At 41.9% G+C, this 19913-nt stretch overlaps 1 protein-coding gene across 1 annotated transcript in view; it reads left to right on the forward strand.

The window, feature by feature from the left end:
- LOC126260657 (centromere-associated protein E-like) overlaps positions 1-19913 on the forward strand; it is a 577712-nt gene that overhangs the window by 53308 nt on the left and 504491 nt on the right. The window contains exons 5-6 of the mRNA XM_049957993.1: positions 5250-5363; positions 5454-5660. Of these exons, the coding sequence (XP_049813950.1) occupies positions 5250-5363; positions 5454-5660 (321 nt within the window). The remainder of the gene's footprint in view (positions 1-5249; positions 5364-5453; positions 5661-19913) is intronic.

Raw genomic sequence — 19913 nt, forward strand, 5'->3', positions numbered from 1 at the left:
TGGATGGAGGTACTGATGTAGTCACTTTGCAGGTGGACGCCAACATCGAGGAAGGTGAGTTGTTGGGTTGAGGGGGAGCAGGTGAAGCAAATGGGGGAGAAGGTGTTGAGGTTCTGGAGGAATGTGGATAGGGTGTTCTCGCCCTTGATCACGAAATTGTCATCAGTTAATGTGAATCAGATGAGGGGTTTGGGATTCTGGGTGGTTAGGAAGGATTCCTCTAGATCGCCCATGAATAGGTTGTCAGAGGATGGTGCCAGACAAGTGCCCATTGACATACTATGGATTTGTTTTTAGGTGATGCCTTCAAAGGTGAAGTAATTGTGAGTGAGGATATAGTTGGTCATGGTGACCAGGAAGGACATGGTGGGTCTGGAATCTGATGGACATTGGGAAAGGTAGTGTTCAGTAGCAGACAGTCCATGGGCATTAGGGATGTTAGTGTAAAGACATGTGGCATCAATAGTGATGAACAGGGCACCGTATGGCAAAAGGACAGGAACTATGGAGGGTCGGTGGAGGAAATGGAAGGGTAGGTTGCGGGTAATAGGCTGAATTCATCACACATGCCAGATCTAGTTTCGAACCTAGAACCTCATGTTTCACAGGCAACACTTTTACTTTTTAAGCTATTCAAGCAAGATTCAGAGATCGCTTTTCACCAATACCCTGTACCTACTTTTAAACTTTGTAATTCTCTTGTATATCTTCTAAGTCTGGCACTCCTGGAAGAAAGGATAATGCAGAGAAAAGGCTTAGTCATAGCTTAAGGGATTGCTTCGAGAATGAATCTTTCACACTGCAGTGGAGTGTGCACTGTTTTGAAACCTTCTGGAAGTTTAAAACTTTGCACCGGACCCTAGGATGGGGCTAAACCATTTCTCTACATTTATCCTTCCTTCCAGGAGTACTAGCCTCACAAGGTATGCACAACTTCTGTGTAGTCTAGAAGATGGGAGAGAGTTACTGGTGAATTAGAGCTGTGGTGGCAAATCATGAGTCGTTCCAGGGTATCTCAGTCACTAAGAGCGTGTTGTGAAGGGAAGATTCCATATTCAAGTTCCAGTCTGGCATAAAGTTTTAATTTCCCAGGAAATTTCAAAACAGTGCACACTCCACTCCACATTGATAGTTGATTCTCAAAGCATATAGTTCCTTATGAGCAAAAGTTGTTAATATCTCGTGTAAATTACAAGGCGTACAACTTTGCTTCCACCATTTGCCGATAGGTGGCGACAACGGTAATTAGTAGTTGAAAGAAACAGATCACAGACATCAGGCAGTTAGCTTGGACCTCGGTAAGCATAACTTCATTAAAAAAACAGTCGATTTGTGTCTGCATCATAAAGTTGTTCTTGATTGAAAATGTCAGTTTATGAGCCTAATTCTCGTCATTTGCGGGAGGTGTTACTGTTTTGTTTCAGTATGAGGGAAACAGCGGCTGAGTCTCATCGAATGCTCTCAAGTACATATAGTATGTATGCTATTAGTGAAAGAACATGTCGTGAGTGGTTTCAACACTTCAAGAACGGTGATTTTCACATCGTAGACCGGCATAGTGGTGGAAGAGAGAATGTTTTTGATGATGCAGAATTGGAGACATTGCTGAGTGAAGACTCGCATCAAACTCAAGAAGAATTGGCATGATTAGTGGGAGTGACACAGCAAGCCATTTCAAAACGTCTCAAGGCTATGGGCATGATTCAGAAAGAATGAACTTGGCTCCCGTGTGAGCTGACACCAAGAGACGTTGAACGGCATTTATGTGTTTGTGAATAATTGCTTCAGAGGCAAACACGGAAGGGATTTCTGCATCGCATTGTGACTGGGGATGAAAAATGGGTTCATTACGATAACCCTAAATGCAAAAAATTGTTGACGGCCAAACTGAATATTCACAGCTCCAAGATCATGCTCTGCATTTGGTGGGACCAGTTCGGCGTCATGTACTATGAGGTGTTAAAATCAAGTGAAACAATCACGGGTGCTTGTTATTGAATGCAATTAATGCGTTTGAGCAGAGCATTAAAAGACAAACGGCCGCAATAAGTGAGATGCACGATAAAGTGAATTTGCAGCATGACAATGCTTGACCGCACGTTGCAAAGAGGTCAAAACATACTTGGAAACATTAAAACGGGAAGTCCTTCCCCACCTGCCGTGTTCTCCAGACATTGCTCCCTCTGACTCTTACCTGTTTATATCAATGGCGCGTGGCCTGGCTGACCAACACTTCCGATCTCATGAAGAAGTCACAAATTGGATCGATTCATGGATCGCTTCAAAAGATGAACAATTTTTTTGACACGGGATTCGTACACTGCCCGAAAGATGGGAGAAAGTAGTGGCCCGTGATGGAAAAATACTTTGAATGATACATGTGTAACCAATTTGTTTCATTAAAGCCTCAAATGCTGGGAAAGAAACGGCAGAAGCAAAGTTGTACGCCTTGTACGAAAATCCTTTTGTTCACCTATATGCAATGTATTCAGTCACTTACATATTACATCACTTTTACAGTGTATGTTTCCCCACAGACTGAAATGTGATATTACCAGACTCCTTTACGAGGAAGTTATTAAGATAAATAACATAGTGAGAAGTTTATCTACATAAGAACCGTAACATGCCTGTCTCAAAATAAAATACTTTGTCAGCTTCAGTTTGGATTTCAAGTGTCTCTCCAAAGCACGTGTCATTTTTCAATTCACAATGAATATAAAATGTTGCTATTAGTATTTTTTTGTAACTTACCAAAAGCATTTGCTTGTGCAGTATACACTATTCCCCTAGAAATATCATGTTATCAGAGATCTGGATGCTAACTGATTTTCATCCTATCTAACTAAAAGGATGCAGAATGGCTCATTAAGAAACCCAGGGAATGTATACAGTGAACCTTCATCTTCATAAAAAGAAACAATTACTATATGCATACCACAGCAATTAATATTGGGTGTGCCCTTGTTCTTGTTATACAGGGTGAATCACAAAATATGCTCCGTAAATATTGTGCAAATGGAAAACGCTTCTGCTGTGCAGTTTTCATAGAATGGATTGGTAGTCAGGGGCTCATATTGTTAGCCAAGTAAAAGATTATAATGATACTTAGAAGGCATCTTTTTGTGCAAACATACAATGGAAAAATGACTATTGAAGTTAACGAACCAAGGGTAATGTAAGTTAGAATGTCAGTTTTGTTTGTTCCAGGATTCTAGTGTGAGTCTTTTATGAGATATCGTATTTTGAAAAGTTTTCACAACGACACTTTTTTGTGCCATTCAACCTACATATTTGATAGATAAGATGTTGTTTTGTTTGCTTACAGTGTGCTTGTGTGTTCCTTGAGTGCCTTGCAACTTGCTAGTCAGGTATTGTGTGACAGCCCAAGCAGTAGCTCGTGAGTCAACAATGGGATTTCCAATGCAGAAGAAGCCAACATACTCATGGAATACGGAGAATGTAGGATGAATGCAGTTCATTCTTGTACAGCTATGCAATAAGATATCCCAACCATCTTGGCAGTTATTTTATCTCCCTCTTCAACCAGTTATATGAAAGTGGCAGTGTAACACCTAGACAATGTAATAGAAGAAAACAAGTGATGACAGAAGAGGAGAAAATTAATGTTCTTGCTGCTGTTGCAGTTGATCCGTATGTTAGATCCCATGCAATCGCAAGAGGAAGTGGCATGAATTAGGCAAGTGTCCTACACATTCTCCATTGACATAAGTTCCAGCCATATCACATCTCTCTCCACCAAGAGCTCCATAAAAACAATTATGAGAATCGAGTTAACTTCTGAACATGAGCTTTGAGACAGGATTCTCCAGATGTATCTTGTATCTTTTTTAGTGATGAAGCCTCATTAACCAATGATGGCTAGATAAACTGCCGAAACATGCACTATTGGTCTTTTGACAATCCCTGATGGCTTCATCAGGTGGAACGTCAGCATGCACAGAGTGTAAACATATGGTGTGGGGTAGTGAACCATCAGCTCATAGGCCCATGTTTCATAATGGAACACTGAATGCGCATAAGTCTCGCTGCCTCCTAACAGACCATCTTCACTGATGCTAGAAGATATTCCTCTCCAGTTTAGGAGGAAGCCGTGGTACCAACACGATAGCTGTCCAGCACATAGTGCATGAAGTACTACAGCATATCTTAATGAGCTGTTTCCAAATCATTGTACTGAACACTGGGGCCAGACAAGCAAGTCTGTACTGCGCAAGGTCTGACCACACCAATGAAATTATATATGAGAGGGTGAATCAATAAATAAAACCAAAATATTCCAGATTCATAGGTGTTTGTATTGATAAGAGTCTGAACTGGTAGTTAGTGTTACAGATCTTATTATATGTGTTGACTCTGAGATCTTTGCATTCAGCATAATATCAGATTTTGGAGACGAAAATGTCAAAAAAAGTCAAAACTGCAAATGTAAGTTGTCAAAAAAGAAATAAAATAATCTCCCATAATTCCACCTTCTTGCTTTTTTTTGTTCCCGAATTCCACACCACTCAGCTCTGTCATTTATGAGCACAACATTGAGTGGCATTATTTTCTTGTTCAGTTATTTTAATATAATTTGTTTTCTGTAATGTACAAATTAACAGTGTTGTTGCTTGTTGATAATGAATTTATGTTGGAAATTAATGTTACGTTAGTATAAAGAGCAAAAGAATTGATAACCCACATTCATCAATAATTAGGTGTTCAAATTGCTGGAGTTGTCTTAACACAAATTGAAGCCATGATATAATAGTAGTAAGTTTAAACAGGAGAGCTACTGGCAGAATTGTAAGTTGTCAAAACAGAAATAAAATAATCTCCCATAATTCACCACCTTCTTGCTTCTTTGCATTCCCAAATTCCACACCACTCAGCTGTTTGGAATTCAGTGGTTTCAAGGGGGGAGGGGGGGGGATATTGACTATTGCTCCCATACAAATTTAATTGCTGTTTTAGATGAATGCTCATGGTATCAATAATGGGAAGAAAGGTTTCTACTTTGAATTTCTCTTTTCCATTCAGCTCAGTCAGAAGGAATATTGCCTGCAAAAGACAATGTTCTGAGTTCAAGTCCCAGTCCAGCACATATTTTTAATCTGCTGGGAAGTTTTGATTGAAAATAGCTTTTTAATTTAAACTAATGTGCTAGCCAATAATAATACAGTGTTACTCTCTAACAATAATTTTTTATTATTTGTCTTTCTCTGAATGTAATGGTTATTTTGCAGCAAAAAATAGGAAATAAAGCATCAGTGCCAGATTATGAGGATAAAGTTGTGATTCAAAATTACCAATCACAAATTTCTCAATGGAAAAGTAAGGCATTAGAAGCAGAAACGAAGGTGAGAGAGAGGTCATGCATTAATAATATGTTCATATTGATATGTTCCTGGTGTTAACATATAGTTTTTGTAAATGTTTTATAATTTCAGATAAAAGAACTAGAAGAAAATGTCATCAATAAAAAAAATACTCTGAGTGATTTGCAACAGCAATTTGCAGAAAGTCAGACTTGCCTGGATTCAACACTCAAGGAGAATGAGAAATTGTGTTCTCAGATAAAGGAACATATGGAACAGATGTCTTTAAAAGATAAAGAAATTGAAAAAATCAAGAAAACCATACTTGATATGGAAAGGGTGAGTGAATTTTCTTCAATACCCATGTGCTGTTATTTTGCATTACATCGCGTGACTTGTATTATAACAACTTAAATTTATGAATTTTTGTAATATTATTTGCTAAGATGAATTAAGTTAAAAACTAGTCCCTTACCTTCATTACAGTAAATTGTAACAAATCTTTCAACAAACATCCCTTAACAATATCAGTATAAACAATAGTCAGAAATAATTTAGTGTCACATTACCATGGAAAACTTCTCATTGTCTATAACTAGGGCCATCTTTAACCTGTGGAGGACCTGGGCACATTAGGATAATGGGCCCCTGTGATCTTGACAGAGCACTATTTTTTAGAATAGACAAAGAAGGTAGATAAGTGAGGTTCTAGATATATTTTTATTTCTTTGCAGTCACATTAAATGAATAGATAATATAATCCACAAAAGTAACTCTCCTAGCATTCACAGGTTAGTGCTTAAAAATCTATTTTGATTAAGAGGTACCCTTCTAGCTTTGAGATAGGCAAAATCATTAATCACTTCTTCAAAATTAATATTTTTGAGCATATCACATTCTATGGCATCAGCAATAAACTGGTTAATCTATTTTGAAGCACTGTACTTCTTAATTCATTTTTCATTTTCAATTTGGAGAAGGGGTGTTCTTCAATTTTGTTTTCTTTCAAAATGTGATAATTTCCAATATGTTATTAGTTCCTTCATTTTTATTATGGATAATTTTCAAGTATTCTGTTAAATGCAGACATTCTGTTTCCAACTATTGCTCGTTAACATCTTCATAATAAATTTCAGCATATTCTTTGCAACTTTATCTCAGCTGTTTGGAATTCAGAGTTTTCAAGGGGGGGGGGGGGGGGGGACACATTGACTAATGCTCCCATACAAACTTAATTGCTGTTTTAGGTGAATGCTCATGGTATCAGTTATGGGAAGAAAGGTTTCTACTTTGAATTTCTCTTTTCCATTCAGTTGGACTGACAGTGGAGAGCCACCAAAAAAACTCTGTCATGAGCTTCTATGTTTAGGTCTTTGAGATAGGTCCTTGTAATCAGATTCTGGGTTTCTTTCGTCAGCAGATGATTTGAGGTCATCAAACTTATCCCTGAGGTTAATGATAAAATCATCAAGTGAAACGAATAAATTAGTTCCAACGTGCAGTGTTATTGTATATTTGTGAAGATAATTACTTGTTTTGTCTATATTTCCAATATAGAGTTCCAAATTTCTGTTACTATAATAAACTCTAGCTTTCCCATTTTTCTGGACAGACTAAGGGCTTCATCTCTAGTTTCTCTTCCCTTTTTTGTATCTTCTGGGATGGACTTCAAAGTTTGTATAATTCATTTGTAACATTCATGCAAGGCACTTACTGCATTGGCTTGGGGAGACCTTGTGGTTTGTGAAGGACTTTTAACAACTTTTTTGAACCTAAATACTCTGTCAGTATATTCCATCAGTGGGTAGAGCTTGACAAAAAGTTGTGCACTTTTTGAACCATTTCAAAAAGCTTTGTTGCCTCTGACACATACCCCATCAGCTTGGACATCTACCAAGTTTAGTGAATGTCTCGCACATGGTACAAAGGTGGCAAATTCACATTTCTCTTTGATTCCCTCTTGTAGATCAGTATATTTTCCCAACATATTTGAAGAATTGTCATTGGTTTGTCCTCTGCAATCTTTTATGAGACTATCATGATTCTCAAAAAAATTCAAAATGGTTTCCACTAAATACTCAGATTTACGGTCTTTAATAGGTATAAATTTCAGGAACTTTTTAGTAGGAACACGGCCTTTTATGTATCGAGTTATAAAAGTTAGCTGGTTGACAGGAGACAGATCGGGAATACTGTCAATGCTAATGGAAAAATATTTTGCTAATTTAACTTATTTTTTTATTTTTTAGGACTTGTTTTCCCATTATGTCAGCGAACTCATTACAGATTTTAGCTGATAAAGAAGAATTTTTACCTTTTTCAAGATTCCCATATTTTTGTAAGTGATCTGCAAGAAATGGATCAATTTCACTCAATAATTCAACACATCTCAAATAATTTTCATTGTTGAGAGAGCCTAGGATTTCATTGTCAGTGCAAAATGGAAGCCCTCTCAATGCCAAAAATTTTAAAACAGTTACAAGCCGTATAAGTACATTTCTCTGGTAATCCACTTCTTTTTGATGTTGAGATAAGAAACCTATATTTATTCTACCAACTGCTTTACTTCGCGCCAGATAAGTTATCATAGATTGCGTATGTGCTGGGCTATTTTCATGTGTTAAAATTATGTGGTTAATTTGTTTTCAATCATTACATCCACTCGGAGAGTGCAGATTTAAATCAGAAGGGTTAAATAAGCAGCACGAAAAACAGAATACAGAGTTTTTGTAAGGCAAATACAACAACCATTTTTTTCGACACTTTCATTGTTCTTTAATTTGCTTGTTAATAATGCTTTGTTGAAATACCTAGTTACTGATTTATTACCATCTTTGTTGGTTCTGGATGCCTCATAAAAGTCAGAATCTTTATTTTGAAAACATACAGGTTCCTTACGAATCAAAATTTCGTGATTTCTTTCTGTGAATTTTCATGAAAATAATCAGCAGGATCATGTGCTATTTCTTCTGCGTTAGAAAACTGTTGTTCAGCTGACACAGTTGTCAGTGTTGGTGAAGTCACCGAAGTTGTTGCACTTTCGTCATAGGGACAGTCGCCTTCGATTCAGTCTCTTTTTCCTAAATTGGTAGCAATCTGAAATTGGTGTAGAACATGAACATTCAGAAATTCCCGCAATCTGTAATCTACGTGACTCATCATGTGGAAGCTTTATTATTTCATTGTTACTTACATAAGTTGCCCCAGTAGTAGTAGTAGTAGTAGTAGTAGTAGTAGTAGTAAAATATGCTGTTAATTTTGGTCACTTTTCAGTTACTTCCTTGTGATGTACAACTTTTTTTCCTTTTTGCAGATCCACTAGGATATGACCATTTCCACAGTTTATATTATAATTCAGTATTTATTTTTACACTGAAAATAGTAGCTAAACAAAAAAAAAAAAAAAAAAAAACAGGCAAACGACAATTTAATCAAAGAATATCTCAGAGCACAGTCAGTAACAACTACAAACAAAACAAACGTTACAACACTGCAGACAAATACAGGGGAATTCCCGATAGTCAAGTTGGTTTATGTAAGTCGGTCGGTTATGTTTAATTTTACGTTGCTATTCACTCCATGCAGAACTGTGCACTGCACGAAGCTAGTACGCAAAGTGGTATTGTAGTCAGTCATTAATGTTCAATTTTTTTTTTCAAAATAAATTTGTTTTTCAGTAATAAATATCAGTTATAATTTGGTAAGCTGGCAGGAACTGGGGGGGGGGGGGGGGGGGGGCTATTGATCGCGGGGCCCTGGGCACATGCCCAGAGTGCCCAGTGGGGAAGAAGGGCCTGTCTATAACTATCAGCTTACTGCAGCTTGCAGTATTTCAGGGTGATGTATTAAAATGCAGCAGACTACAATTTTTGCAAATTAAATGTAGACACAATTATGTTACAAATATATAGCTTCCTTTCAACAAAGTTTTTAAATTTTCCACGTCCATCTTAACTTGATATATAAACTTTATATTGGGCCTTAATAAGTTTGCAATTCGCCTTGCCTCTTTGCCGGCATCCCTCTATATAAGGGGAAGGAATATATTGAAACACCCCATTACATTCTACGAAAGATGTTCTAGTACTAAAATCAGATTTAATTTTTAAAACTTCTGTTCCCCAGGAAATTATTCCATGACACACTTGTGAGTGGAAATTTTATTTTTATTTATTTACACGTCAAGTTCTGTAGGACCAACTTGAGGAGCAAATCTCCAAGCTCATGGAATGTGTCAGTACATGAAGTTATAACATGAAAGTAATAACAGGTAAAAATAAAATGTTTGCGAATCCAAAAAAGTCAATCCACAAGTTCAAGTAAACGCAATCAACAATACAACGAGAATCAGCTTAATTTTTCAAGGAACTCCTCCACAGAGTAGGAGGAGTGACCCATGAGGAAACTCTTCAGTTTCAATTTGAAAGCGCATGGATTACTGCTCAGATTTTTGAATTCTAGTGGTAGCTTATTGAAAACTGATGCATCAGTATACTGCACACCTTTCTGCACAAGAGTTAAGGAAGTCCGATCCAAATGCAGGTTTGATTTCTGACGAGTATTAACTGAGTGAAAGCTGCTTATTCTTGGGAGTAAGCTAATATTATTAATAAGAAAAGGCAGTAACGAATATATATATTGAGAGACCAATGTCAAACCCCCTGCGGGTCCGGGGGTAAGAATAGGCCCGCGGTATTCCTGCCTGTCGTAAGAGGCGACTAAAAGGAGTCTCAACTGTTTCGGCCTTTAATGTGATGGTCCCCATTGGGGTTTGACCTCCATTTTTCCAAATGCAACAGAAGTACGAGCCTTTTGGGGAAGGACACCTTACGTGGTGCACCATCAGTCCTCTGTACCCTAAGACCTTGGCACTCTTTATCATCTTGGCGTCGTAACTGCACCTTCCATCCCTCATTTGGGCATACAATCCTGATGGATTGTTTAAGTTACACCATTAGTGCGTCACCATCTGCACCCACGATACCTATGGACTTCCCATGGCACCCAAAATCCAGCACGGTAGCCAGCCCGTTGAGGTGGGGTCGTCATGTACCCTCTAGGTTGTAGCCCCCTGACAACACAGGGATCATATTGCTGATGCCTGAGCTGCCACCTCCCCATGTAAGCCAAGGAGTAGATGCTCGTTTCTCTGGGGCATCAGGACTCCCGGCAATGGCCATCCTGCCAGGTGGCCTATGCTGTGGCTGGGTGGCGCCCGTGGGGAGAGCCCCTGGTCGGAGTGGGTGGCATCGGGACGGAAACCCCGCAATGAAGCGGATGAAGTCTCAATCCGGTGGTCGCACGACCACCAACGTCTCTAAGTGCGGTAAGATAGAATTTAATGCTGTGACACATAACCCCCACTCGTTCCCTTCCCTAGCCATGCCATGGGAGGAATGTAGGGCTGCAGACAGACAGGAGCCGTATTCACCGCGATACCTTGTGTGCAGCAGAACCGATGGCGATTCGTTTTTGGGGACTAAGCCTCTCATCTTTGTTCACCATCTTGAAGATAAGTTTGGGGAAGTGGCGTCTCTTTCCAAAATGAGGAGCAGGGCCATTCTGATACAAGCAGCTTCATCTGCACAGTCATGGGCATTACTCGCCTGTGAGAAGTTCGGTGACATCCCCGTTAGCATCACTCCCCATAAGTCCTTAAATTTGGTCCAGGGGATTATCTTTCATAAAGACCTTCTGCTGCAGTCTGATGATGAGCTCAGGGAGAAGTTGATGCGATGAGGCATACACTTTGTCCGTCATGTCTTTAGGGGGCCGAAGGATAATAGGATCGCTACCGGTGCTTTCATCCTGGCCTTTGAGGGAGACTGCTTGCCCGAGAATGTCAAGGTCATGATCTACCGGTGCAATGTCAAGCCCTATGTCCCACCCCCTTTGCGATGCTTCCAGTGCTGGAAGTTCGGACATATGTCCTCCAGATGCACTGCCAGTCCCACGTGTTGTGATTGTGGACGACCTTCACATCCGAATGCTCAATGTGCTCCGCCTCCCACCTGCGTTAACTGTGGGTAGCATCATTCTCCCTGCTCGCCAGACTGTGCAGTCTACCAACAAGAGCGGAAGATACAAGAAATTAAGACCCTGGACTGTTTAACTTACCAAGAGGCCCAGAAGAAGCTAGAACGGCTCAACCCCACACCTATGTCGAGGAGTTATGCTGCTGTAACTCTGCCGCCACCAGTTCCTGCAAAGACTCCCTTCTCAGTTGGCTCGCAGAACAGTCAAGTTACGCCTGCCCCACCGCTGGTAGGGGCCACTCTCTCTTCCACTACTCCTATGACACCCAGTTTGGGAGCAGTGTGCCCCGAACAACCGGGGACGTCAGTCCCCACCTCTCAGCCGGAGAAGCGACAGCCCTCTCCAGCTACTCAGCCAGAGAAGCGACAGCCCTCTCCGGCTCCTCAGCTACTCAGCCGGAGATGCAACAGTCTCCTCCGGCCTCACTTGTTCGAAAGGGGTCCCTTGGGGGAGTCCCTTCCAAGGACTTCCCCAGTGTCTCACAAGACACTAGCCAGTGGCTGAAGAAGCCACCAGCTGCTGGTCGAAGGGCTTCACGCTCTTCCTCTGTTACTGATAATGCGTCAAGAAAGCCCTCCCAGCATGCAAACTCTCCTCCCAAAGACAAGAGAGGGAAGAGGAAGCTCTCCAAGAAGCATAAGGACCCAGTGGTTCCCGCACCACCGCTCCCTGTCAGCTCAGCCTCTGAGGATGAGGTCGAGCTCTTTGCGTTCCCTGATGACCTGGATCTCGCTGTCTCCTCAGAAACGATGGATGTTGCGACATCAGTCACTCATTCGGTGGCAGCATGTGACCCTGTGAAGTAATTTGCCTTTTCAGTGCCTTCATGCCCCTCCAGGATACGCTTTGTACAATCCTGCAGTGGAACTGCGGCGGTTATTTTAGCCATCTACCTGAGCTACGTCAGCTTCTAAGGATGACACCTGCTTTATGCATTGCCCTCCAGGAAACCTGGTTCCCGGCAATGCGGACCCCTGCCCTTCGTGGATACAGTGGTTATTACTGCAACCGTAGCACTTACAATAGTGTGTCAGGTGGAGCCTGGGTGTATGTCCTTACCTCTGTATATAGTGCTCCTGTGCCCCTTCAAACATCATTGGAAGCTGTGGCTGTCCACGTAAGGACTACCCAGGACATAATCATCTGCAGTGTCTATCACCCTCCAGATGGAACAGTCCCCCAGACTGAATTGGCTGCACTTGTCACCCAACTTCCCACGCCTTTTCTTCTCCTGGGGGATTTTAACGCCCACAATCCCCTGTGGGGTGGAACGAAGATTACTGGAAGAGGCAGAGATGTCGAGAATCTCATCTCCCAACTCGACCTCTGCCTCTTAAACACTGGCACCGCCACACATTTCAGTGTGGCGCATGGCACGTTCTCGGCCATAGATCTGTCGTTGTACAGCCCAGGGCTTGTACCATCGGTCCACTGGAGAGTCCATGATGACTTGTGTGGTAGTGACCATTTTCCCATCTTTCTTTCACTACCCCAGCGTCGCTCCCATGAACGCTTGCCCAGATGGGCATTTAGCAAGGCAAACTGGGAAGTGTTCTCCTCTGCTGCCACTGTTGAATCTCTCCCCCACTGTACCATCGATGTGGTGGTTGAGACACTGACTGCAGCGATTGTTTCCGCTGCGGAACGTACCATTCCTCGTTCGTTAGGGTGCCCCCAGCGAAAGTCAGTGCCTTGGTGGTCTCCGGAGGTTGCTGAAGCCATTAAAGAGTGTCGGCGGGCTCTTCAGCGACATAAGCGGCACCCGTCTTTGGAGAACCTCATTTTATTCAAACGTCTCCATGCTCAGGTCTGGCGCTTGATCAAAAGGCGGAAACAGGAGTGCTGGGAGAGGTACGTTTCCACCATTGGTTCCCGTACTTCACCCTCCCAGGTGTGGATGAAGATTCGGTGCATCTTTGGATTGCAGGACTCTACAGGTGTCCCAGGGCTTACCATCAACGGGACGCTATGCACCGATGCCGATGCAATCGCCGAGCATTTCGCTCAGCACTATGTTCGGGCCTCTGCGTCGGGGAATTACCCGCCCGCGTTTTGTGCGCTAAAACGCCGGGAGGAAGGCAAACAGCTTTCTTATGCTTCTCGCCACCCTGAGGCGTATAACGCCCCATTTAGTTCGTGGGAACTCCAATGCGCCCTGGCACAGTGCCCCGATACAGCCTCTGGGCCAGATGGCATCCACAATCAGATGCTCAAACACCTGTCCCCGGACTGTCAGCGATGTGTTCTTGCCATCTTCAACCGCATATGGGGCAATGGTGTCTTTCCGTCGCAGAGGCGAGAGAGTACCATCATTCTGATGCTGAAGCCTGGTAAGGACCCGTTTAACGTGGATAGGTATCGGCCCATCACCTTGACAAACACTCTGTGCAAACTACTGAAACGTATGGTGGGTCGAAGGCTGTGTTGGCTGCTCGAGTCTCGGGGCCTTCTGGCTCCGTGCCAGAGCAGCTTCCGTCAGGGCCGTTCCACCGCCGATACTTTGGTCTTCCTTAAGTCTGCAATCCGCACTGCTTTTTCCAGGCGCCAACACCTCGTCTCCGTCTTTTTCGACCTCTCCAGAGCATATGACATGACGTGACGGCACCATATTCTCGCCACGTTGCACGGGTGGTGTCTCCAGGGCTCTCTCCCCGTTTTTATTAAGAATTTTTTATCTGTTCGGACATTCCGCATTTTACTTGGAACATCCCATAGTTCACTTCATGTTCAGGAGAACGGCGTTCCACAGGGCTCTGTATTGAGCGTGCCACTTTTCCTTGTGGCCATTAATGGCCTTGCAGTAGCAGTACGGTCGTCTGTCTCACCCACGTTGTATGCTGACGATTTCTGCATCTTTTTCAGCTACTCCACCATTAGTGTTGCAGAACGTAGGTTGCAGGGAGCCATACGCAAGGCGCAGGCATGGGCCCTCATCCATGGGTTTCACTTTTCTCCTGCGAAGACTTGTGTTATGCACTTTTGTCAGCGTCGAACTGTCCATCCCCACCCTGAGCTCTATCTTCAGGATGCCATGCTCAGGGTTGTTGACACTTACCGTTTTCTGGGATTGCTGTTCGATGCCCTGCTTACTTGGCTTCCACATATTCGTCAGCTCAAGCATCAGTGCTGGCAGCATCTAAATGCCCTCCGCTGCCTCAGCAACACAACTTGGGGTGCAGGTCGTACAACGCTGCTGCGGTTCTACAAAGCCCTCGTGCTGTCCCAGCTGGATTATGGGAGTGGGGCGTATGGCTCGGCGTCGCCCTCAGCGTTGCAACTGCTGGACCCCGTTCACCACTATGGGGTTCGACAGGCGACAGGAGCATTTCGCACCAGCCCTGTTAATAGCCTACTTGCTGAGTCTGGGGTTCCTCCACTTCGCATTCGGCGTCAACAACTGTTAGCTAACTATGCTGCACACATCCATTGTTTGCCCCATCACCAAAACTACCATCTCCTTTTCGCTAATGCGGCAGTCCATATCCCACACCGGCGGCCACGATCAGGCAATACAATTGGGATCCGTGTTTGGTCGCTCCTACGTGAACTCGAGTCTTTGCCTCTTCCATCTGCTTTTCAGGTCCGCCCACGTACACCACCTTGGTGTATTCGTCGGCCGCAGCTTCGGCTGGAACTTTCCCGATGGCCAAAAGATTCAGTTCCTCCTGCAGTCTTGCGCTGCCAATTTCTTGCTCACCTAGGCGCATAGAGTGACTCGGAGGTTCTCTATACTGATGGCTCGATGGTTGATGGCCGTGTGGGGTACGCTTATGCTCATACGGACTATATCGACCAGCACTCCTTGCCGGAAGGCTGCAGTGTTTACACCGCAGAACTGACAGCCATTTTTCGTGCCCTTGAGCATATTCGTACCAGCACTGGAGAGTCCTTCGTCATTTGCAGTGACTCTCTCAGTAGTCTGCAGGCTCTTGACCAGTGCTACCCACGCCATCCCATTGTTGTTGCCATCCAGGAGTCCGTTCATGCTCTTGAACAGCGTGGACTTTCAGTGGTGTTCATATGGACCCCGGGACACGTTGGGATAATGGGAAACGAACTCGCTGACAAGTTAGCCATAGAAGCTACCCACAAACTGATGTTGGAGATCAGCTTCCCGGCAACTGATCTCCGATTGGTGTTGCGCCGTCGGGTCTTTGGGATGTGGGGAGACGAATGGTGCACTCTGTCTGCACCCAACAAGCTGCGGCGAGTAAAGGAGACCACGACTCTGTGGGGTTCCTCCATGCGGTCTTCTCGCAGGGATTCTGTTGTTCTCTGTAGGCTCCGCATTGGTCACTCTTGGCTGACGCATGGCCATCTGCTGCGTCGAGAGGACCCCCCTCATTGTCGCTGTGGTGCAAACATGACAGTGGCCCATATATTGTTGGAATGTCCTCTTTTAACCGCCCTCAGGCGAACTTTTAATCTCCAGGGTGATTTATCATCTCTTTTTAGGTGACAATGTCTCTATGGCAGATCGGGTTTTAAGATTTATTCGCGCAAGCGGCTTTTATAGTTCCATATAATTTTATTGCATCACCCTCTTTTGTGCTGTATCTTTTAATTCATTTTGTGTTGTAATTTGACTCCATCCTAATCTTTTAGGCTGGAAGTTTTAACGTATTGCAGAGTGGCTGGCTCATCCTTTTATTTTCCTGATCAGCCAGCCACGATCCTCTGCTGTACAGTTTTAGTTCCCTCTGCCTTTCTTCTCTATTTTGTTTTTGTTGCTGTGCTCCGTTTTCCATGTTGCTTTATTATTGACCTTGGGGCTATTCTTCCCCCGGAGTTTTTCTTTTAGTGCTTAGACTGATTAATGGATGGTTTCACTGTGCTCGGTGTGTTTCTGAAACAAGGGACCGATGACCATTGCAGTTTGGTCCCTTTAATCTTTAAACCAACCAACCAACCAATGTCAAAATACCCAGACTCGTGAACAGGGGTTGACAAGAGGTTCTTGAAATTACACCACTTATTGCCCGAACCACCCATTTTCTGAGCCAAAAATATCCTTTTAGAGTGGGAAGAGTTACCCCAAAATATAATACCATATGAGATAAGCGAATGAAAATAGGCAAAGTAGACTAATTTTTGTGTCGAACAATCACTCACTTCAGATATTGTTCGAATAGTAAAGATGGCAGCATTAAGTGTTTCAACAAGATCCTGAACGTGAGCTTTCTACAACGGTTTACTCTCTATCTGAACACCTAGAAATTTGAACTGTTCAGTTTCACTAATCATATGCCCATTCTGTGAGATTAAAACATCAGGTTTTGTTGAATTGTGTGTTAGAAATTGTAAAAATTGAGTCTTACTGTGATTTAGCATCAGTTTATTTTCTACAACCCATGAACTTAGGTCATGAACTGCACTATTTGAAACTGAGCCAGTGTTCCACATAACATCCTTTACTACCAAGCTAGTTATATCAGCAAACAGAAATATTTTAGAGTTAACTGTAATATTAGAGGACATATCACTGATATAAATACAGAACAGGAGTAACCCCAACACTGAGCCCTGGGGCACCCCTCACACCTCCCCCACCCCCCAACCCAACTTAACTGTACCCCAGTCAGACCCCACATCACAGCCATTCTCAACATTGTGAATAATGACCTTTTGCTGTCTGTTGCAAAAGTTAGAGGTGAACCAATTGTGAGCTGTATTCTGTAATGGTCCAACTTCTGGAGCAATATTTTGTGATCAACACAATCAAACGCCTTAGTTAAATAAAAAAAATATGCCTAGCATTCGAAACTTTTTGTTTGATCCATCCAGTACCTCACAGAGAAAAGAGAATATAGCATTTTCAGTTGTTAAACCACTTCTAAAGCCAAAGTGCACATCTGATCGCATATTTTGTGAAATAAAATGATCAATTATCCTTACATACAGAGCCTTTTCAATAACTGTAGCATACACTGATGGCATAGGAATAGGTCTAAAATAGTCTACATTACCCCTTTCTCCCTTTTTATAAAGGGACTTTGCTACTGAGTATTTGAATCTTCAGGAAACTGACCATTCCGAAGGAGAAATTACAAATACGGCCAAATACAGGGCTAACATGTGCAGCACAGTACTTAAATATTCTACTAGGCACTTCATCGTAACCATGAGAGTACTTCATCATAACCATAAAAGTCCTTAGTCTTCTGCGATTTAATTGTTGACTCAATCTCTCCTTGTCTGTATCACAGAGGAGTAACTCAGACATCAATCTCTGAAAGGCAATTGCCAAGAAAGTTATGTGATTCCCTGTAGAAACCAAATTTTTATTTAATTCACCAGCAATGCTCAGAAAATGATTGTTAAATACTGTACATATATCTGGTTTATCAGTAACAGAAATATTTTTACTACAAACTGACTTCATATCGTTGACCTTATGCTGCTGACCAGACACTTCCTTCACAACTGACCATATGGTTTTCATTTTATCCTGTGAATTAGCTATTCTATTTGCATACCACATACTCTTTGCCTTCCTAATAACATTTTTAAGCACCTTACAGTACTGTTTTTAATGGGCTACTGTAGCTTGATTGTGACTACTTCTAACATTTTGATACAATTCTCACTTTGTTCTACATGATATCCTTATTCCCTATTACTGGTAGTACCCTGTGTAGAACATTCTAAATGAAAGCAACTGTCAAAGAGCTTGAGAAACGTATTAAGGAAGCATTATATTTATCATCTATGTTACCGGCATTATAAACATAAATATGCAGAATAAACCATTTCTTCTTTTTCCTGTCATATATAGCTGTAATTAAAGATAGTTCAGATGTAGCTTTACTTATGTTCTTCAATAAATACAGAATATTGGTTTTTGAATTCAGGTTTTGGTGTTTCAGTGATTCCAGAATGTAAATAAGCGGTTCCCAATGTGGGAGTAATTACTCCTGAGTGTTAAAATGAATTTTAAGTGGGTAAAAACATTTTTGAATTTTTTTATCAAACCACTGTACACTTCCTCTTCATGTAGTTCTCTAGAATGCAATTTGCTATCAGTTTAAACTTCATCCATAATTCCTCTATGTGTCCATCGTATTTGAACTAAGTGATTATTATGCAGACTGAGATAAACACTGAATACTTTGGTGTTACTGAACTAGTTCAGACACAACGTGAATAAAAAGTCACCACTTCTACTGTTGTATCATGATTAAAATCACCAACTGACACAGATGAAAGTTTATGTTAATAGAAGCAAAATCATTCAGCTGAACATGGGGCAGCAAGTGAGCTATTTGGGAGATAATTGTGAATGTGTGATTATGAATCACCACTAACTTAATTATGAAATATTGTTCTAATTAAAAAATATGTTTTAAATGTAACTGTTTTGGTTAATTTCCCACCTGATTGAGCTCAGATTTTACCCATAGCCTACACTAAAAAGAAATGCAATACTACTTCAACATGTTACAGTTTACTATACACTTCTGCTTATTAAAGGAGGTGTTCCATATGAAGTCCTTGTATGTGGATGCAGTACTGCACTCACCTCTGCAGTGAGTTACAAATCCTTTCAAACACCTCCAGACCATCTCGGAATGCTGACAAGACCTTTCAGATTGCTACCCTAGCTTGTCACTCATATCAGTGGTAATGCTTTGCACTTCACTTTTGAGACCCAGTCCAGAAGCTCGAGGTCAGGTGATCTTGGAGGCAAAGTTACATGCACTGCTTGGCATATCCATCGTGGATCGTGTTGATGGGATTAGTTTGGATTAGATTAGATTCGATTCATTTAATTTTTCATTCCATAGACTCAAAAAATGAGATGATTCTCGTGGGTGTGAAACATGTCAGAAAGTATAACATAAAAACATAATACATTTCAATATAATACTCACTACCCTGATCACTTGTCAGGAGATTGTCAAAATAGGTGAATATGGTGCGGTAAACTGGAACAGCTAATATTTACAGAATTAACACGCTTTCAGAATGAAACATTGTTATGCACTATTAATAAATTTATCATACAAAAAATACATAATCTTGACTGTTGTGAACAAGTGCTGTCAAAACTGAAATCTAACAGACATTTTTACTGAAGCTGGCTTAACAGTCTCTGTTAAGATATTCATCTATAGAGTAGGAGGAGTTGCCTATCAAAAAGTCTTTCTAACTCTTTTTAAATCGTGCTTTATCTGAAACCAAGTTTTAATGGTTGCTGACAATTTATTGAATATTGGACCCCTTTTTGGAGAAAGGTAAGTGATTTTAGGTCTTTATGTAGATTGTTCTTATTCCTAGTATTGACACTATGTATTGAACTTTTGGTTGGGTTTGATGTTGTCTTCCGTGCTGGACGCTGTGGCCGAGCGGTTCTAGGCGCTTCAGTCTGGAACTGCGGTGCTGCTACGGTCGCAGGTTTGAACCCTGCCTCGGGCATGGATGTTTGTGATGTCCTTAGGTTAGTTTGGTTTAAATAGTTCTAAGTCTAGGGGGCTGGTGACCTCAGATGTTAAATCCCATAGTGCTTAGAACCATTTTTTTTTTGTCTTCCGTTGGCAACAAAATGTGCTCTTGCCC

Source organism: Schistocerca nitens, chromosome 5 (assembly GCF_023898315.1).
Source record: "Schistocerca nitens isolate TAMUIC-IGC-003100 chromosome 5, iqSchNite1.1, whole genome shotgun sequence".
In the NCBI taxonomy this organism is placed as follows: domain Eukaryota; kingdom Metazoa; phylum Arthropoda; class Insecta; order Orthoptera; family Acrididae; genus Schistocerca; species Schistocerca nitens.